The following is a 23,530-nucleotide window of genomic DNA, read 5'->3' on the forward strand; positions in this document are numbered from 1 at the left end:
AGTAAACGGTTATGTTCATATTACTTTTTACGTTACAGTTCAACTGGGGTCCTCATTGCAGCTATTGTTTAAAATTAAGTCATAATGATTTCATTCATTGGTTTGAATGTTAAAAGAAAACTTTAATTTAAAGCGCAATGTTCAATTGCAGAATAAAAACAGTATTCCTAAAGTGTATGAAAACATAAAATTTATTTGTACTTGCTACAAAACAGTAGAAAACATAAGTGAGCCTCACTTTTCTCTGTTTCTAAAACTCATACCAATAAATATGATTTTTCCTACGGTGCATGAATATTTTATAACTAACCATACATTTGCAGATGAATTAAATAAAACCCTCACAGTGACATTATTGTTGTAACTGTTGAAGCAAATAGCAAAGGAAAACAACAATATAAAAGATATCACAATTTATTACACTAAAATTAAAATTTGGTATGGCAGGTGCCTGTGTAATAAAATATATACAATACTTTGTTACTACCAAATAAAAATATCTTTTGAACAGATCATTAACAAACTTAACAAGACATTATGCAATGGCGTAGGCTGTTTATTTTGTTTTTTTCTAACTTAGTACTGACATATAAAATAATACTGCAACTATCTATCTAATGCTTATAATCTATATACTTGTGAATGGTACTGACCGAAAAGTAGAAGAAAATTGGTCAATTTATGAAGAGACATCTTGTCAAAATAAAGTATCAATATATTCTTTTAGTAATTATACTTACATATGAAAAGAATTAAGAAAAAAAAAAGGGATAGGACAAAACTAAGAATCAATCAAGTATGGATGTTCATACTAAAAAAGGAAAATTATATTTAATATAAATAATTATTTTAACTACTATTGAACACTTAAATGCAAGTATTTTAACATTAATCATAATATCAAAAAATATTTAAGCAAAAAATTTAATTGTTTTCCCCAAACAAAATAAATTTTCGCTTTTTCAACAGTTTAAAAAAATACTATAAGCATATTGTGAGTAACTTTCAAAACACATCATAGGAGAAGCAGTTTTCTTGCTAAAAAATTGACAAGAGAATATTTATTGGAATTCTGGATTCCAAGATATAATGTAAGGAGAGCAATGTACTGTAACTGTTTCTATGTCTTATTTTCACTTGGAAACTTGATGTATGGCATTAGCTACATAGTCAACATTTCCTGATGTTACACCAGCGACTGATATTCTGCCATCTTTTGTCAGGTAAATATGGAATTCATTTATCATTCTGTCCACCTAAAAAAAACAAACAATATAGGATTATATGAAACATGGTTAAACTGACCATAAAGTAAATGACTTACTTTTACATACAGTAATCATGAACAATGTAGTTTGCTCTAGATTCTGTTTTACCTATTTTCTCTATTGATGGGGAGGTGCCCCTCACTATGAGGGTTATTCCTGGCTATTTATATTTATTGTCCTTGAATTGCTCTAAATATAGGCAAGAATGACCAAGAATCTCTTGCATTTAAATTCCATTTTCTTTTTGAATGAACTAGTTTCACTATATCATGCACAAGTCCATACCAACTTTAATGACAGTTGCAAGTATTTAATTAAAAATGTCTTTCATCAAGTTTTCAGTTTAAGTGGAAAATTAGGAAAAAGGCAAAAGAAATTAATGTTAATGTGATTGAATTACAAATGCCAGTTTAAAGTAGTTACAAAGTTTAATGTTTGATTTAAAGTATTTCTTATTTACAGACACAAAAACATAAGCAATAGCTAGTAAACCAAAATATAATTGACTCTCATTATTTCGAAGTCAATTATATCAGAGAAATATTTTGAGAAACATGTAGTTATACACAAACCAATACTGGTAGTTTGACAGAAAAAGGGACAGAACTCATGGATAACTTGATAATTTTTTAAGTAGATTTTGGCCAAATGAATAATTTGACATTGATTCAAATGTATGTTATAAGAAAACAATATAAATCGTATTATCATTCACAAATAAATAAATTCTATGATTTTAGATTTTTTTTTTTTTTTATCTTCTTTTTATTTCGATCTTTTCCAGCAGAAGAATACAAAATATTAAAGACCCTAATTGAGTAGTTTTTAGTTGCTCACTTTATCCTTACTTTATGCACAACCTGAAGCTCATTAATGAATGAAAACAATACATTGATATTTTATCTTTAAAAAAAATGCATATTCTGCAACAATGTATCACAAATCATTTATTATTTTGATCAACGAAAATCTAAGGTAAACACTCTCTTGAAAAGAACGTCATAAATCAAAACAGATGTCAATTTCCTGAATTAAATTACAGGTGAGTTTCAGATAAACTTGTTAATCCATTTCTATCCCAGAGGTCATAAGCTGACATATCTACATAGTGAATGCTATAAAATATGCTTTGTTTAACTTTGGACTGTAACTTTGGTTCAAAACAACCAAAATTTCAACTCATCAGGCCAAGGATCCGGAAATTTTTTCACCTAATTTCGGTCATTTTCATACAACTTAAAAGTTGATGCCCCTTTTCAAAAAATGATTGTCAAAATCACATTACTGCATGAGACTCATTTTGAGTATGCTCATACTCGATCGTCATGTTCGTAGCATCAACAAACTTGTTTCACTGTTGCATCGCATTTACTTCATGATTTGTCCTACCATTTTCCAAAAATCGTTCAAGAGCAATTAAGGGAAGGCAACAGTTTATAAATAAAATGATTTTAATGACTCAAAACGATAATATTCTCAGTTATTGCTTACGTTTCCTTTGATTCTGAAGTCAAAATTCAAACCGGATGTACTGCGACAATACTAAAATGAACAATTCCGGACTCATTTCCGGGATTAGTTTTGTTTATCCAAATCACAGGAAATCATCGGCTTTTTAATATTTTACCTTTAATAGTGTAAGAATATTAATTAAAATAGTTGCACTAGCTTTATTTAGGATGAAATTATTTTATATTTACAATTAATTGTCTAAATCTGTGGAAGAGAATTTCAAACATGCGTATTACATAGTAAACAAAGCACGTGTGTTAGAAGTAAAAAAATATTTTTTTCTATGAAATTTAACCAAGTTTTTATTTAATTTTAAATCATAATTGACAATTGTCTGACCTGTTGAGTAATTAAATAATGAAGCCAGTTGGTATGGAATTTTTATTTCTTTATAATAATAGTTTGGAGCTTGTGATTAATTGCCAGGTGTGAATTAAAAACACAGGTAAAGAGATTAGCAATCATTAGCCAATAGCTCCCCGAGGCATTAATATAGTTATTAGGAGGGCCCTCAGGATTATAACACTATAATGAAGTGGCAGTTTAATTACAGGAAGTCGATAACAAACAAAAATATGTTCAAAATGGCGATTTTGAAAGTCGATCTCAACGAAATGACCGAAATTATTACGGTTGAAAAATAAAATTTGACCTAAATCCCAATTAAAAGTTTAGGACATTATAGTTTCAGTTTAGGACATGACTGGCAAATATGACCGTTTCCGGACCCTTGCATCAGGCGTCAAAATACATATATTGGTATGGAACAAAATTCAGGACCACAGCCTGTCTTCAAGAAAATTTCGACTCTTCCAAAATTTGAAGTCATCAGTGTTTCAGACAATCAGAGTAAAGAGTTAACAGCAGCTAAAGTCAATAAACTCAGTCTAAATATTTTGCATAAAAATTGTCAACGCCAAATGTAAACAGACTGAGTAATTCTTTATATGTGTTACCTGTTCAGGTTTTAAACCAGTAAAACAGAACATTCCTATTTGATCAGTAATATGTTGCCAGTTATGACTTGATCCTTCACGGGCCAGCCCATCTTTCAATTTCTGTCTCATAGAGATAATACGATCAGCCATGCCTTTCACTTCTCCTAACCTGGTTATAAAAAAAAAGAAAGAAATTGTGTTAGCTAAACACATTAAACAGATTTAATTATTGTAAATTCAGAAATTATTACAAGGTTTTTATTATTGTGAAGAATGCGACAGAGTTGAAAATGCAATAATTTAAACTCGCATTTTGAAATATTTTATATAAATTAAACAGGATTTTTCTCAAAATCATAAAAATGTAAAATCTGATTTAAGTCTAAAATGACAAAATCACAATAATAAATGCACGCAATAATTTCTAAATTTACAGTATAATAATGTAAGAATGAATAACTTACATGCAATATTACATTAAAAGATGTGGTATGATTGTCAATAAGACAACTCTCCATCAGAGTTCAAATTATGAAGAAGTTGATAACTATAGGCTGGAATATTGTTTTTTTACAGTGAGAACATTTTAAAAGTCTATTACAACTTTCTAAATATTTCATCATTTTGTTGAATTGTATACGAATCCTCAGATTATTTCCGTGAGTGACATATATAAACTATACACCCGGTTCAATTAAATTTTGTCAAATCGTTTTGATTATATTCAAAAGTTTTTTCCTAAGTAGGATAAAACAAATAAGTACCGATTATCAGGTTATCTGCATGTTGATATCGTAAAATATCAGCTGCGAGACATAATATGAAGCTTTTTGTCGAGTGAGCGTAGCAAACGAGATCAAAAAGCCTTCATATAATGTCAAGCAGCTGATATTTTACAATATCAAAATGCAGATAATCTGATAATCGATTTATCGGGCTATATTTGCGTGTTTCAAAAGTGTTTTCTTTGTTTCACCAGCACACAAAAGATGACTTGATAAGTTCGGGTCAAAGTTATTAACGTCGGTTCAAACATTATGACGTCGCTGATATGTCCGGGTCAAAGTTATTAAGGCCGGGTCAACGTATTTGACGTCACAAAGACATGATACGGAATAATATTAAGAGCTGAACAGACTAACAGAGTGATATAGACAGTGGGACGACCGATAATGCAAAATATCTAAAGATGCCATTCACAAGAGAGATAATTTCTATGTACATTTCACAGGGGAAATAATTTCTATTTATCATATACTTAGACTAAATAACATATGTTTTTTACTGTATGATAATAGCATAAAATTAACATAAATTCCATATTTTTCAATTGGTGCTTAGCGGGCTGATATGAAAATTTATCAAATGCTTCGAATATGATCACATGCCTTTCCGTATCGTTATCACATGGCATTCTGATGATACTCAGCAAATTCGGGAAATACACATCAATGGTACTTTAAGTAATAAACATTACAAAGAAGGGAACAAATTAAAACAATTATTTGGATACAGGAAAGTATATTGTGTAAAATTCAATAAAAAAACCCAGACCAACAAACAAATGATAAAATAAACGCCTTTAAAAAAAAATCCAATGTGCTTAGAAAGTTACTTTAAAATGATGACTTTTCCAATTAGTGTGTATTATGTTTATTGTTGAATTATTTTTTAATCGTCCACATAAGAATAGATCATACTGTTGTTTTTCCTCTCTGTTGATGCATTTTATACAAAGATTTCATTTTGGATGTACTACCTTCAGGGTCCAACATCTGTAAACTTTTCACTCTTTGAGAGCTTCTATTTGAGAACCACTTAAAAGGATTTATATATTAATCTGTTATTTTTCTCCATTGTTGAAGCATATGATAATCATAGAATGTCATTTTTCATATCGCAGTATTATCAGCCCTTGGTCAATAACAGCCCTTGAGCCATGCGTCTCTTGGACTGATATTGAACCTAGGGCTGATAAGACATAATATGAAAAATGCCATGCAATAATCTGATAGTATATTTCAAAGGGGAGATAATGTCCATGTACATTTAACAGGGGAGATAATCTCTTATATATTTTACAGGTGCACTTTTCCATACTTCAAAGTTTTCAAGTATTAAACAATGGCAGTGTGAATGAGTCCAGAAAATATATTTGGTAAACAAATGTCCCAGACCTTTCTGAAAATAGATGAAACAAAAGATAATACATTGAAATATCTCTTCTGCTATACTGATCATCATTGTTTTTATGTTGACAGCCTTTGAGTAACCCATAAAGTTAAGAATAATCAATAATCCACTTAAATAAGGTCAAGGTCAGATGGGCCCTGCCATGTGGACATGTACACTGTCCAATTCTTCCATACACCAAATATAATAACTGAGAACCAAACTTAACCATGAAATCTTAATATTGACAATGACCTATTACTAAGGGCTATTCCAGAAAAAAATGTATGGTGGGGGGGGTTGTTGTTGTAAGGCAGTTTTTGTCAGCACCCGCCACCCAGACAATTGTAATTGAGAATCATAGTGCATTGTAGTGTGAAAAGTTGCTCTGATACCCATCACCCATGTATTATTAATATAATGTGCCTTCCAACCCCCCAATACAATTTTTTTCTGGAATAGCCCTAATACAATGTAGTGACAAAGGAATGAACTTGATCATAAATACTTTAGCACTGATCCATGAAATGAGGTTCTTCCAAACATCAAATTCACCAAGCTTTCATTTCATCTGACCAAATAGTTTCACGGTCGATGATGAAAATGAAATTTTAAAATGTTTTTCACTTTACATTATGATGTGAAGGGAATGTAACAAAAATTTGCCTAGCTTTAAAAACTCCCCAACATTTTTTTCTGGAATGGTCACCATTTTTATTGACTAACATACCACATATTTCTGAGTTCTGGGGAATTGAGTACTCTGTCTACAATCCTTGCTCCGTGTATAGGAGGACTGGAATACATAGCTCTGATGAGGATTTTTATTTGTGACATTACTCTATCTGCTTCCTCTTTTGAGGAACACACAAGTGTGAAAGCACCAGCTCTCTCGCCTACAAAGGTACATGTACATATTAGTCAATATTACAAAAAAGATTAATTATTTCATTCTATAGATTTCTCCATGGTAAAATCCAGGGTTTGACAATATTATATTAAAGTCTTTAAAAATAATTCACTAATTATTCTCTTTCAGTATGCAACATTATAATGTGTAGGAAACACTGTACATACAATTGATTTTTCTAAACTTTGCTGAATTTCAATTGAAAGAATTTCAATTTTTTTTTTTAAAATAAAACATTGTCTTGCTTATATTAAAGTAGAAATGACAACAATCCATATCATTAATATAAACATTAAATACTTAACTGATCCTTAAATAGTTGCATACTGTTACAAATGATATTGTAATTTTTGTAATTTTGAGATATGTGCAGATTGAGAAGATTTCAAACAAATAATATAATACATCAGGCTCAAAATTTGTAAATTTTGTAAATAACATAGACAAATTAGTTTTATTGAAAAGCTGTGTTTAAATGAATTACAGAAAAATAAATAATATTTACTGTAATTCTTTATTACTTAAAACAATACAGTTCATCAGTATAGTATGCATAAAATACAATTTACAAGTGTATAGCGTTAACAAACACTAAAAATAAACGTCAGAAATATCAGTCACAGAGTTTCAGACTATATATAACATAAATGTGTCTTAAATATTGTTTCTGCACTTACATGCATAGAGTAAGTACTTTCCAAAATTACAAAGTTCCTTAGTGTTTTCATCAGAAAGTAATTGTACTAATTTATAATATGGAGGTCTAGTCCAACATTTCTTCTCTATAAACACCTTGTTTTATTAGTAAACTTGTTTATATATTTGAAATAGAAGTCAAAATATGCTGAATTTGTTGTCTTTACACAGTGTTCTCCCCAGAAATTTTGGATAGCATCACATTTTGCGTAAATAAAAATAACTGTATTTTTTTTAATTTCGTTTGTTGCGTCGCGTTGATGCTCTATTTTTTTAATATGTTTTAGTTCAATTCATAACTGAGAATACAATTAAACTATAACCACAAAAACAGTTGTTTCAGTTTATGTTTTCTTTATTCATTTATAGTTACAGAATTATTTTTTTCCTCTTGTGCCAAATAAAAATAAATATGTGGTTTCAGTTACCCAACAATAAGTCAAATGAATGAATGGTTCATTATAGATCAACCTGTATATACACAAAACTAAATATCTAGTACACAAAATTAACTATTTTTTATAGTATATCAAGTAAAGATAAAGTAGCAAAAGTAGCAAAAAAAAATCAATTTAAAAACTTTTTTTTATCATGTTTATGAAATTCATTGTTTCATGGCACTTAATGAATTAGTTCCAGTTGTTTCTTATTTTTACATTAAAATGATATGTATTTTTAACAAAGTTATTTAACAAATAGTCTGTTAAAGCGTAGTTTTCTCTCTTGGTATATTGTTTCTGTCTACTGTCCATCTGTTGTGATTATCGTGAAAATGTGGATATTTGTCATATCTGGTCCGGTTCCGATCTGTAGTTTACACAAAAATGTGCAATGGCGGCCGTAGAAAAATTTACGAAAATGAGTCCGAGAATAAACATTGTTTGACAAGAGATTGTGAATGAATAAGACGCTTTTAATGCATTAAATGGATTAAACATAAACTTAAGCCAATTATGATAACTTTTTAAAGAAGTTTTAAACTTATTTTAGCTATAAACCAAAATTCTCGCTCTCGTATTACCAGAAGAGAAAGAAAGTAATTTTTGGAGAGTTGCACAAATAAACGACCTTTTAAAAAAAAATAAAAATGGTTTCAATCTTTGAAGTTTCGTAATACAAAACGTAGATTTCGAATTGTTTTGTGATTGCATTTTTCCATGTCGAAATTGGTTATTGCAGACACGTGGTATTAGTCGTGTCTCAAGTTTCAGCTTGGGATATTCGCATCCAAACAGTTATCACCCTGAGGGCAATTAACACCTAGCTATTTAATCTCTTAATTGCCTTAAGTGTCCGACTTAAAGGGATTACAATTAAAGGTGATATAATTTTTATGATCATAATCGATAATAGATGAAAGTTCAAAAGTGAGGACAAGTAAAATAGCATCTTCAAAATAATTATAGCGTCGCAGGAATAATTATAGCGTCGCGGGAATTATTATAGCATCACGGTGAAAAAATATAGCGTCGCGGTACCGTGACGCTAAAACGGCCTGGGGAGAACACTGCTTTACAAACCTATCAATTCTGATTCATTCAGAAGACTGTTCTTTTGTAACTCATTTCACATTTGAAGGGAAATTTTGCACAAATTTTTTCTCAACTATGATTTGATTTCAGATTTATAATGTCATCATAATAATTAGTAGCATCAACAGAAAATTAAAAGTTTGTTATAGTATAAAAATTTATCTCCCCTGAAATTGTTAAATCCCCATAAATAAACAGTAAACTAACATATTTGAAAGTCTGAGAAAGTACAAATTTTCCATAGACTTGTTTTCAGACTTTGGTAAACATAAACAAAAAATATGTGTATAATCCAAGGAATAATAAATCAAATATTGATTGGACAATGCCAGTACTTTAGTATGATTGAAAAAAAAAGTATCGAAAGTTGTAAATCATATATAAATATCAACCTTAATACTAGTCCAAATAATTATGACGTCTTGAAAGGCTATTATAATTTTTTTCTTTGACGCCTTACATCGAGTCGATGTAAGGCGTCAAAGAAAAAAATTATAATAGCCTTTCAAGACGTCATAATTATTTGGACTACCTTAATACATAAATATTTTTAATAAACAAGGCAATTATTCTCACCATAGAGTCCCATATTTTTGGCATATGACTGACAGAGAGCTATTTCATGTCCATCAGCAAGAAAATGTCTAACTGCAAAGGCATCTTTGTTAATATCCCCACTGGCAAATCCTTGGTAAGCCATGTCAAAGAAAGGGTATAACTTTTTCTGCTTCATCACACTGCTAATTTCCTTCCATTGTTCTGGCTATAAATACATTAGTTACGTTTAATCATAAAGCTTCATATCATGGGAATCTTAAAATATTTTAGTGAGATTTATACATGCTTAATGAGAAATTATATTTTCGTTACATTTTTCAAATATTAAATGAGAAATATTTTGGTTCGATTCATACATGTGAGATCACCCCTAGTTTTTGGTGGGGTTCGTGTTGTTTATTCTTTAGTTTTCTATGTTGTGTCATGTGTACTATTGTTTTTCTGTTTGTTTTTTTCATTTTTAGCCATGGCGTTTTCAGTTTGTATTAGATTTATGAGTTTGACTGTCCCTTTGGTATCTTTCGTCCCTCCTTTAAATGAGAAAGCATATTGGTTAGCTTTATGCATGTTTGTTTTTATTGATGTAAGATTTTTTAATGTTTATTTTCAATTAAATCATAACGTGTTGTATAGACTGATCTTACCTTAGGGTCTACACCTGTGGGGTTATGAGCACAAGCATCAAGCTGATCTTACCTTAGGGTCTACACCTGTGGGGTTATGAGCACAAGCATCAAGCTGATCTTACCTTAGGGTCTACACCTGTGGGGTTATGAGCACAAGCATCAAGCTGATCTTACCTTAGGGTCTACACCTGTGGGGTTATGAGCACAAGCATCAAACTGATCTTACCTTAGGGTCTACACCTGTGGGGTTATGAGCACAAGCATCAAGCTGATCTTACCTTAGGGTCTACACCTGTGGGGTTATGAGCACAAGCATGAAGCTGATCTTACCTTAGGGTCTACACCTGTGGGGTTATGAGCACAAGCATGAAGCTGATCTTACCTTAGGGTCTACACCTGTGGGGTTATGAGCACAAGCATCAAGCTGATCTTACCTTAGGGTCTACACCTGTGGGGTTATGAGCACAAGCATGAAGAACAACTACACCACCCTCTGGAATTTTCTGAAGAAAAAAAAATGAATAGTTAGTTTTTAGCCATTATACTAAATACAAGATCACAAAAGTTCAAGAATGTTAAAACGAACTATGTATCTTAATAACACTCATTTTTTACAAAGAAAAGGCTCAAAAACATTATGACCTCAGATATATCTATTCCCTTATTTTTATAAATTTGGATTTTAATCTGTCTTGTATACATTCCAATCAAATTCAATCCAGGCTATTCCAGAAAAAAATATAGTGAGGGTTGAAAGGCACTTGAACTATCATTGTATGGGTGGGGGTAGGTCACTAAGTTCAAATTGTGTGGTTATGTATGTAAATGAATATGTAATTCTATGGGTAACAGCCATAAAGAAAAGTGCCTTCCACCTTTATAAAGGTTACTTGCAAATACCTGAATTAGATATGTTTCCCTTTAAAAATCATAAAAACAATGAAGAAATACAAAATTAAAGATAAAAAAAAATCAAATTAATTTCTTTCAACAGTTTAAAACTCACAGAAATATCTTCTAATGCTCCATTAAAATCGAAGCCACAGGTTTTCGGATCATAATATCTGTAGGATTGAACATCCATACCAGCATGTCTGAAATTATAAATAATTATTTTTTTAAAAGATATTCACTACTATTAACTTCAAATCTTTTCAGTATTTTCACAATAAGCAATTAAGCATGAAATACTCACATCTCAATCTCTGCAACTGGCTTTAAACAAGAAAATTCTCACTTTTTTTGTGAAGAGTAACAAATTCAGGATATTCCAATAATTGTAAAACTTGCTTAAGTCCCCAATGTCTTCACTGTTTATTTATTATGGTTTCAACATAAATGAGAAAGCAACCTTTGGAAAAAAAAGTTTCAAAAGACACCACCACCAGTGCCACTAGGGGAAAAGGAACTACCAGGTTTTCCAGTGCACTTCATTTCCCAACTACATTCAACCTGGAATTCCACTATATATTTTGTCAGTCTTTTAACATTTTTTTCTTTCAGCCATGTTGTTGTGAAATTCGACAATTAAATTAATGGATATTCAAATGCCCCTTTTTATCTTCACACCATTTTAAGACTTAATGTACTTACTTGAAGATTGGAATATGGTTTCCCCAGGTTGGTGTTGGTGTATAAAATGCTTTACTTTTTGTATAGAATTTTGACTGCAAAGGGAAAAAAAGTTAAAATATTAATTCTACAAGCTGAGTCAGTAAGATAATGAATTTAGATGTTCATGATGTTTTTGGTTACATAGTAAATGATCATATAAATCATGATTGTTTCCATATAATATATACAATGTATAATTATTATGGGTAATGTTCTGTAAGCATGGCACTAACAGCAATGCTGACTTATAATAAATGTTCAATTTAGCTCATTAATTCTTATAAGAGGCACCCAGAGAAGAGACACAAGATATCGATACTTTTTTTAAGTATAAGAATTAATAGATACAGTACAAATTTCGCGAAACCCATCCCAAACTCCAAACCCCAAGTTTTTTCCTGGTGTGACACCAGGAAACTCCGACATCCCTCCCTAAATTCTCAGAGAAATTTGGGAGTATTCCTTCCGACTTCCGCGTAAATCCGCTACCTTTTGTTTATTGTATTAGCGACATCTCTCCCAGTTCGGTGTGACGTGGTGTCACACCAGGTAATTAATTGCCTTTATCCTTAGGGCCATTACAGACTTCCTCGACCATTATTACAGACCTTGGACATATAACAGGGCCATTATAAAAACACCCATTCATTAATACTATAATAATATTGAACAACTTATGAACCAGATATTGCGTACTGAGTAGGTCATAAAAGATTCTAATTGTGGTAAAATCGTCTTTGTTGAAAAAACAAAAATTATGACCTGATCGGACTATAATAAAAATACAAAATAAGTGTTTTATTTATATTTTTATACGTTTGACATTTTATTTCAAATGACAATGACATGCATATGGGGCATATACATACAAGAATAATTATCTTATTTTGAATGAAAATGTCACATTTATCTGACAAAGAAAGGACATTTTATTAACGTATTTTAAAGCACACAGGTGCAATCAAGATCGATTAAATGTATAAAGGTAATAAATCTGGCTAATCCAATTATGTTGTCATGCGTCATTAATTTTCAGTACATCCGATGGGCAATAACCAATTAACAGCCACTCCGTGTTGGGAGAGAATCTTTGAAGGGAATTGGGAGTATAATCCGTGATTTATGGTGTCACACCGCTACACTCCGAAATCCGTGATAAGAGTTTGCGATTACAAACTCTCTGTGCGTACTGTATACATATATATTTCATTTCTCTCAGCGCCTCTAACAAGACTAGCCTAGACCTTGGTAATTTAAATTAGAGACTTAGAAAATAACTTTACTTACAAAAAAGGCACCGCCAAGTCGTAAAGATCCAGTTCCAGAAATGCCTTGAACTGTAACATTCTGTAACAAACATCATAATCAACATATAAAAGTTCTGCATGTACAAAATATTGATACTCAAATATACCTAGTTTTAACTCATGTTATATTAAAATATATTCTAATTGTTTCTGTTGTTAGAAATTTACCAAATCATGGCAAATCATGACAAATCTAAAGATGGACTTATAAACATATAATGCTATAATGGTTTACTTTCACAAATTGAGACTTTGATGGAGAGTTGTCTCATTCAGTCATTGGCACTCATACCACATCTTCTTATCTCTATGACATATAAACATAATGTGCTTATTTCTTTTTAGACTTGTGAAATGAATTAAAAAATACTTGATTAAACCCCTCACATTTGTGTCTGAGCCATGTGAACCATGTTCACTGTTATGGTTCACTGTTGTCTGTCATTGTGTGTACTTATATCTTAAGTAAGATGAGTCCTTTAAGAGTTGGTCTGGTCAGCTGTATTGTCATCTATAGTTTTTTGCAATTCCAGATTTTTTTTTAATGTTTTATTGTGACTATTTTTATAAATCTTTGGCAATGACCATGAAAACTATTTCTCTTTCTTACATATCATGTTAGTTATTTATTTTTTTTACTTTTTCTAATTCTGAGTGATCTTTCTTCATTTAAGATGGTATTGTCCTATCTCATGGCAGTTATCAGTACTAAGTAGGATCACATCATTTCAACAAATCAAAATATTTGTAATATCAGTAGGTTTCTATTCCTTACAATTCTTTCTATACGAAACCATGAACTGTTCTAATAAAACTCATCTTAGATACCAGGATTGAAATTTTGTATTTGCGCTAGATGCAGTACTGCATTTCCTCTACAAAAGACTTATCAGTGACACTTGAATAAGCAAAAGTTTAAAAAAAGGCCAAATAAAGTATGAAGTTGAAGACAGACGACTTATTATGACTTACAAGACCATCTTTGACAACCGAGCTGTCAGCACCAAATGCTAATTCAGCAGACGCTTTACAAAAGGTTGGAGGACCACTGATTGGTGCATACTCATGATCAACGTTCTCATCCATCATTTGTTTCTCTGCCTAAAATATATAAACATAATAATTTGGATTATAAACCTCAATAAGACATTTTTATGGGTACATCATATTTTAATCTTATAAACAAATTAAGGTGGTAAATCACACTACAGGGAGATAACTCTGTAAAAATCAGCTGAATGTTTTAATCACATTCTATTGTATATTATATCTGTAACATTGTAATTTACATCATGATTTAATTAACTTTAGAATTACAAGTATAAAAAATCGTTTTGTCAATTTTTACCTAATTGTAACAAGTATAATGTCTTGTAAACATACTAAGTTTCTGGTGTCAAATGAGGAACATACTATCCATGTATGTATTCATATGTATTCATTTGAACAACTTTTGTCACGTCATGTAAATTTTTATTAAAGAAAACACCTTGAGGTGCAAAGTGCAAATCAAAAACCAGTTCCAAACTTACAAAAAAAAAATCAGCTTTTACCATTTATTGTAACACAAGAGTGCACACACTGAAATGTCTTGCCTTCTTTACTAATCATTGATATTATGTTGATAGTCCTAAAATAAAGCTTTATTACAACTGTCATATAAACTTAACATTAACCAAGAAAACTAAACATTGACCTTTGAACCATGAAAATAAGGTCAAGGTAAGATGAACCATGCCAGGCAGGCATGTACAGCTAACAATTCCATACAACAAATATAGTTGACCTATTGCTTATAGACCAAAACACTAAAACTTAACACTGTGCAATGAACCATGAACATGAGGTCAAGGTCAAATAAAAGCAGCGCAACTGACATATAGATCATAATATATTTCCAAACACCAAATATAGTTGACCTATTGCATACAGTATTAGAAAAAAGACCAAAATTTAAAAACTTAACTTTAACCACTGAACCATGAAAATGAGGTCAAGGTCAGATGACACCTGCAAGCTAGACATGTACACCTTACAATGATTCCATACATCAAATATAGTAGACCTATTTTATTCAGTATAAGAAAAACAGACCAAAACACAAAAACTTAACTATAACCACTGAAGCATGAAAATGAGGTCAAGGTCAGATGACACCTGTCAGTTGGACATGTACAGTGCTTCAATACACTTAATATACTAAACCTATTGCTTATAGTATCTGAGATATGAACTTGACCACCAAAACTTAACCTTGTTCACTGAACCATGAAAATGAGGTCAAGGACATTGGACATGTGACTGACGGAAACTTCGTAACATGAGGCATCCATATAAAATGTATGAAGCATCAAGATCTTCTACCTTCTAAAATATAAAGCTTTTAAGAAGTTAGCTATCGCCGCCAGATCACTATCCCTATGTCAAACTTTCTAAGACAAAAGTCACAGGCTCGACACTAATCAAAGAGCTGAAAGCTCTGAAGAAAAATGACGCCACTGTCTCTAATATTGGGATAGTTTTTATGCAAGTCTTGATTTTCACATACCGTAATTAGTTTAACAATGCAACATGTCTCGTAAGCATATAATTGATATTCGTATATGTGTGTGTGTGAAGTGAAGGTGCCAACTGGCTGGGTTTTTTTAAAGACAAATGAATAGGTCAAGACTACCTGAATTGTACAAATAAATACCGTAGAAAGGCTTCTATATTTCTCACTGGTACATAGGCTGAATCCGGGTCCGTTCGCGCCCATTCACCTTTGCGCCAACTCATGTTCGCCCCCTTTCACTTTCACACCCTACATGTTCGCAACTAATCTTAATTGGTTTTGTGTTTAATAACTCTGTAAGCAAGTGTTTTCTTATAAGTATAATTGTTGTCATTGTCTCAAAATAAAGTGAGACAGCATTTTTTTTTGTGTTGAATAAATCTTAATCATGTTTTGGATAGCGTATTGTTAAAGATAATAATAATCCTTTCTAAATAAAGTGGTATTTTGTCAACGTTTTATTTAGCGTTGAATAACTCTTAATCATGTTTTGGTTAGTGTATTGCTATACTTTGTTTCATTGACCTCTTTCATAATGAAGTGAGATTCTGACTATTTATTTTTCTGTGTGTTGAATAAATTTTATCATGTTTTGGTTATAATAGTGGATTGCTATATTTTGGTTCCTATATTTTATTGTTTCGTTGTTTCAGATCAAAGGGCTTAAAAACAATTATCTTTTGTGTTTTTCCTTTAAAATCTTCAATGTTTTACTCATACCAAGCTATAAATACATTCAGAATTCACACCAAAGCAATTTAAAACAACAATCATGATTTTCCAATTATTCAACTTGAATTTGAATTAAAATTGGGCGCGAATGAGTAGAGTGCGAACGGACCTTGGGTGTGAACGTGCGAGGTGCGAAAGTGTATTGGGCGCAAACAGACCTGATACCACATAGTCTGAACCCCCTTCTCCCACAAAATATGAAGTAAATTAAAAACAAATTGTTCAGAGAACAATTGAAGTCTTTCCACTAGAAAAGATCTATTTTTATATTGAAATATGAAAAATCAGTTTAAAATGTTAGTTCCTATGGCTTTATGACGTCCTATTAACCTCTGACCTTGAACTCAATTTCAAGGTCACAAACCATGGACCTTGAATCAAAATATCCTAGGTCTTTAATATGTTTGGTTAATGAGTACTACCACTTGACGCGTAATTTTAAATGTAAGATGGACAAAAACTCCCTTTTATTGTATGCACAGCCTTTCAACCAAAATATACAAGTAAGGACATGTCGCAACTAATAATTTATGAAAAATTATTTGTCAAAATGTCATACAGTATTTGAAAAGAAGTGAAAATAAGCAAAAATCAAAATTTATAATATGACCTTGACCTTTGACATTGACCTCATTTTCATTTTTAGTACCAATGACCTCATGAAGACCCTAGGTCTCTATCAGTTATGGTTTACCAGTTGAAAATGCATATCGCTTGAATCAAATTAAAAAGGGGGAATAAGTCTCATATGGAGTCCCCATAGAGCTATGGTTCAAACGAATATTCTTATCCTAAATATGTAACGAGCAATTTGGTAAAATAAAATCTTTTACGGTTACGAAGGAGAGGTGGCCACAAGAAAAACAGTGTTTGGGGAGATAACTCTTACAACGTAATGTATTTTGTTATAATTACATTTGATATATGTTTCATTATAATACTTTATTCTGATTGGCTAACTGCACATCACATGTTATTCCTCAAGCAATTGCATCACTCAATAAAACTTTTCATTCATGATAACACGTGGTCCCACAATAAAGTGCACAGATGAATTGAATAAAAAAGTTATAAAATTCGTGTTTTCATGATCCTAGCTAAAAAAAGTAATTATAAGTATTGAATGTTTCTTTTTGTAACCTCATAGGGTTGCAAAAGCGTTGACCGTGTGCACATTTTTAGAATGAAGCGCTTACGCTTACGCGCTTCATACAAAAAGTACTTCGGTCAACGCTTTTACACCTCAATGAATTTACAAAAAAAAGCATTCAATACTTAAATGCAGTTGTAAATTTTTAAAGCAAAAAGAGTTAATACTACATGTAACTTTCACTTTTTTGGATGTTCATGTACATTTTGTATGTATTTATTTTTCTCAACTACATGAATTTTTTGGTGTATTTTTAATGATATATATGAGTAGTCCAAATAATTATTACGTCTGGCAAGGCTTTTTAAATTTTATTCTGGGACGCCTTCTTAGGATGCCTTCCTACGAACGTCTTAGGAAGGCGTCCCAGAAAAAAATAAAAAAGACTTGTCAGACGTCATTATTATTTGGACTAATACATGAGATATTGGATATTTTTATGCATTATTTAACCAGTTGAGTCTTTTACATGATTGTTTGTTTAATGCTGTTTAAACATTACTGAAAAAAAAACCACCTTAAATTTGCTAATTATTTGCCATGAAAGTTTGATTTATTGAAAGGGACTCATAGTTTTCCATTTAATTTTAATAATTGTCTAATGGTTAAAACAATAGCTTCGTTGTTTACTTTTATACACAACAACATATTCACTTTGGTTTCGTTGTTTACCTAATATTCACTATGTACTTGGTAACAGTTATTAATTAATTGAATAGAAAATATTATAATAAATATTATTGGAAGCCGAATTGACGTCAAATAGGTGCCGATTTGACTAGATGCCAATTTAACCAGGTGCCGACTTGACTTGTACGTTTCAATTCCTCTGCGATCGTTTGCGGTATTTTCTTGAGAAAACCTATTTTCCATCATCAAAGAGAAGAAGAAACTGCTTGAAATGATTCCCGAACGCTTCGTGATTGTTAAAATAAGTTTAATTCACTCAAAAAACAATTTTAAAACTTGCGATGTTTAAACAGGAAGTTTCAAAAGCACGTGTAAAAGAAGAAATTAACCGGTGAGAGTGGAAATCCGTACATAACATATATCACTTTAGTACGACTTTTAAAGCAAAACAGTTTCATCCTTTTGTAAAACAGTCTTTGATATACCTATCACATTAATGTTTGAAGGGTCTTAAGCTTATTCAAACCATATAAGTCGGTATGAAACAACAAAACGGAATGATAATAACCGATTACGTTTTGTAGTTTACAAAATTCTGAACTGGTTCCTGTCAAACTACAACACTTTGTTCGACTGTAGTGGAATACAAACAGAAACCAGTTAGTTTGTAAACTGGTTCCTGGCTGATTACTACACAATGCTCATGCATAATGATAACACAAGCATATTCCAGTTTGTTTTGAAATTAGTAAATACGAAACCAAGCGCGGTAGGCAGAGAAATCAGGTCGGCAGTTATGGAACAATGACTGCGTCATTTTCCAAAAATTGTGAAATCAATATATTCTAAAAATTATGTCATTTATAAAGGAACAATACCACAACAGCTTTTACATTCGTTTTTCTTTCTTTTAAAGGGGCACTAGCTATGAGACACATAAAAAAATTTAATTATGATTTTTTTGGTTCAATCATTAATTAAAGTGAAATAGTGAAATATTTGCTATTAGCAGGCAGTATGTTTTCTGTCAGAATAAGATAAGAAACATTGATGATGAATTATTTACTTGCAAGTGAATCCATATTCATGTAAACTTTAATTCAACTCTGTATACGTAGCTAGAGATGGATTATGCATGATTGATAAATGTTAGGATATCAAAAGAAAAGAAATTCCATCACAAGTATTTTTCTGCAAGTATTTGTGTACTTACTGTTTTGACACATTGTAGAATAAATGGTTTCCCTTGGTCATCTCTGTAAGCACCTGCTCCAAGGCTAACTTTTTTGGGATTTGTATCTTTCTTGAAAGCCTCTGTTAAACCTAAAATAGCATCTGGTGGTCCCATTTCTACATTGCCCCATGTTGAACTGAATTAGAAAATTAATGATACAAATATTTATTTTCAAGTTGGAATAATATTCATCTATTTTACAAACAAAAGGTGAACCAACGCCTGGTGAATCTGTAGTACGATAGAGTCCCTAAAGGGGATACCTCGGGTATGCAGGGTCAATATGATAAAAAGCATAATATGTAGAGAGTCGTATAACATGTAGAGAGTCGTATAACAACACTTTAGGGACTGCTGTAGAATTTTTATTGATTGACATGTTTCGGTGCCTAGGGCACAGTCATCATTTCCTAAAATAATACATAAAAGCATGCTGAAGTACAAAATCGGGTGGTAAAAATTTAAACGTCACAATGTTACTTTGGTAAGTAACGTTATAAATAGCAACTAAAAGTGAAAGTTCATTGTAAGTATAAAATTGAGAATGGAAATGGGGAATGTGTCAAAGAGACAACAACCCGACCATATAACAGACAACAGCAGAAGGTCACCATTGATAGGTCTTCAATGCAGCGAGAAATTCCCGCACCCTGAGGCTTCCTTCAGCTGGCCCCTAAATAAATATATATGTAAGTAAACTACAAACATGATAAAAAGAAATTAAAATAAAATGTTTGTTAAAATTATTCTGCCAAGATGTATTTGTCCTCTTGCACAGTGGAACGAATTATACAATAAGTTGTCAGGCTGTGTATAGGTTGTGTGTTCATTTAACTTTCTTCACCAAAATAGTTTGATGAATGAACACACAGTTAAAATTCAGCATAGACTAGTTGCTACAGGCATGAATCCTGCAAAATATCAGTAATTGTCAACAGGGACTCCTGAGTTCCTGCACACAAAAAAACAACCAAAAATCAACCAATTAATATACATTTGAATTGTTGATAATGATTAATTTATGATAAATGAAGAAAAAAATGTATTTAAATAATATTTGATATTTGTTTTAATATAGAATATATATTTACAATTATCTAATTATGATATTTTATCTGGTCATGCTAATAGCAGGAATAGTACAATGCATGAGGTTAGTGTCACACTTTCTTAGACATGTATACGTTTTTTAATTTAAACAAGGATAAATATTGAAAATAAAGGATGTTGTTTTAGTGTAACTATATTTGTATTTACCAAATAATTATGTTTGTACAAAATGTAAGTCTGTGGGACAGGATATAGGTTATGTCATTTTGTTAAGGCTCATCACGTTTATATAACATTTATCCTGTTTTAACTATTCTTGACAAATGTCATTAATGTCACTTGATCTTTTGTTTAATTCAGTGCAATAACAAAATTTTTAATGCAAGTTTCTTCTCTATGAATTTATATACATGTATATGTTGCCAATAGGCCACTTTTGAGTTAATTGCATTTCCATCAAAAATTTTCATTTTAGTGATCATCATTTGTCCATTATGAGGCATTGTTACTTCTTTTCCATGTTGAACAACGGTTGATAAATATGATGCTACAATGTACATGTATCATTGTATATTGCACAAACTATTTTGCAAATTCAATTCTTATTATTGATAATCAGCACTGTCATTAGAGAATCCTGATTAAGTACCTAAGGAATAAACATTATTTATTATTCTACAAAATGATGATCCTGAAGACCTAAGATAAACTATAATTGTGCAGGGATACAAATTTAAACAGTGCCCAGTTTCTGGCTAAATAACATGAATAATGACTTCAAAAAGACCTGCATAATTGGAGAATCTTTTCTGTGAAGGACACTACAAAGTGGTCTATTTCATTTGATTTTTTTTTTCAACACCTCATACATGTACATGTTCCTTGATCCTATTTTTACAAATTACATAAGCACTTTACATGTATTTACTTTTTAAAATTTCAAAGAAAATTCAACCTTACAATAAATCTCATCAACAAGATAGTGGTAAATCATAAGTATTTATTGTTTTTTTTTTTATAAATGACCCCACTGATGATGATCTTTCTGCTGTTTCTATTCAATCGAGACCAGACTTGGGGTAATTGTAATTGTAATCGTTAATCAGCTGTAATTGATTACAATTTTTCAAGTAATCATTGTAATCATTAATCAGCCAAAAATCTGATTACATGTAATTTAATTTAATCAATTACTTTTCAAAATGCCCTGTAATTCTGATTATATTTTGATTACATTCTGATTACAATGAAAAAAATCTTGAATTGTGTTTATGGTCAATAAATAAACCTTTTTGTTATTCTTATATAATAGATATTTAACAAGTTAAGATAGTTTAGTTTACTTTATCAAGCATGTTATTTGATTTGTATACTTCAGTAAAAAATAAACTGTTACAATATTAAAAAAGCCATCATTAGCCTAAGAAGGCCTTAGTAAAAGATATTGTACATATATTCACAATTAAAAGATTTGCATATATATATTTGAAAAAAAAAACCTGTTATATTTAAGCAATATTATAATTTTCTTTAACCCTGAATTATAATCTTTTCTTAATATTGTGATTATTGTAAACTTTGAATTGACAGGTAGGAAACTAATTAAGGTTTGTTTTTATTGCAATTTCCAATTGAGTATAGCTGTAGGACAATATAAATGATAAAAGATTAATCAGACATGTGAAAATTTATCTAATTAGCACAAACTAAATTAAAAGTTGGACAAATATCTTGTTTACTATAAGCAAATTTTTGTATGTACTTGGACTGGACATGTAAATTGCATTGACTTATAGTACTTGTAATTTGTTTACAATTTGTTTAAGCAATTCTATTAATTTTTTTCATAATTTTTATCTGTTAACTTTATTTCATCGATATTATAACTACCAAAAACTGCACCTTGAAATACATATAAAGTCTGGAAGAGGTCAGAAGACAAACAGCAAACTCTTTATAAAGCCATATTCAATTGAAGTCAAAATGATTCAGATATCAATGAATTGATGATAAAGTGTAATAGGTGACACAATGTTCATGTATGTCTGTAGTGAACTTTTGTGGTTTATTAAATAGATGAAGTTTGAAGTTATCAGTTTAAAATATATAAAACAATTTTTTTTCTAAAAAGAACTAACGTTATATTAAACGTTAATTCATTCTCATCATTCAAAATGTTTTGTTTTTTTTAATTCATTGTAATCAGATGTAATCATGATTACTTTGCCAATGTAATCATTAATTTAATCAGACACTTTCAGAAATGAAGTAATCATTAGTTTAATTTAATCGTACAAATAACAAAGTAATTGTAATTTAATCAATTACATTGAAAGTAATCGGACCCATCTCTGAGATTCGAGACAGATTTCCAATTAGCATTAAGGTGTATAATCCACCTATTCAGTAGCGTGGTAATTCCCTTTACCATGTTCACCGTCAGACATCAAATATTTTCTGAAATTTTCGGCTACCTTTAGCGTCAAATTAGTTAAAATTTTACCGGTCAAATGTCTCAAATAATTATCGTGTATTGACTGTTATTTTTGGAGAAAAAAAACCATGATTCATCAAAGTCAGCTGATTTTTATCTTCTAAAAGAAAGTGAACATTTTATCGTCATGCACTAAAAATTACATTACCGTTCAACTTTATTTGCCAAGAATTTTTATCGTTGTACATGTTGTACGTCATGAAGGTACCCATGATTACTACTCTCATTCAGCCCCGCATGTAATTGCACATTACAAAAAGTTGTATCAGACTGGTATATGAATATAAATAAATAGTCAAAATTTCTGCACAAAAAAATAATGATAAATCATTAAATGAATAGAAAAAAATCCCATACATAATAAATAGAAATATGTGCACGTACCTTTGCTTCACATTTGTAGCTGATGCATATTGTGGTAGAAACCGAATAATATTTGACGATTTAACGGCTTGACGGAGTGCCATGATCAAGAGATGTTGCGGCTTCAAGGTCAGAATTCGTGGTGTAAAGGGAAGAAACTCTAAACTGCTAATGTCACTCTAGGTTATGA

The 23,530-nt window shown here is 30.8% G+C and overlaps 1 protein-coding gene across 1 annotated transcript; it reads right to left on the minus strand.

The window, feature by feature from the left end:
* Nucleotides 1–398: 398 nt before the first annotated feature.
* LOC139524743 (aspartate aminotransferase, mitochondrial-like) lies at nucleotides 399–23,530 on the minus strand. The gene is made up of 11 exons (XM_071319799.1): nucleotides 23,362–23,530; nucleotides 19,413–19,569; nucleotides 14,106–14,234; nucleotides 13,114–13,173; nucleotides 11,806–11,879; nucleotides 11,219–11,306; nucleotides 10,647–10,715; nucleotides 9,605–9,791; nucleotides 6,621–6,786; nucleotides 3,737–3,887; nucleotides 399–1,256 (listed from the first exon to the last, which is right to left on the minus strand). The coding sequence occupies exons 1-11, from the start codon at nucleotides 23,442–23,444 to the stop codon at nucleotides 1,134–1,136; spliced, it is 1,287 nt and encodes a 428-aa protein (XP_071175900.1). The 5' UTR covers nucleotides 23,445–23,530; the 3' UTR covers nucleotides 399–1,133.

The sequence above is a fragment of the Mytilus edulis genome, chromosome 5, assembly GCF_963676685.1.
Source record: "Mytilus edulis chromosome 5, xbMytEdul2.2, whole genome shotgun sequence".
Lineage (NCBI taxonomy): Eukaryota > Metazoa > Mollusca > Bivalvia > Mytilida > Mytilidae > Mytilus > Mytilus edulis.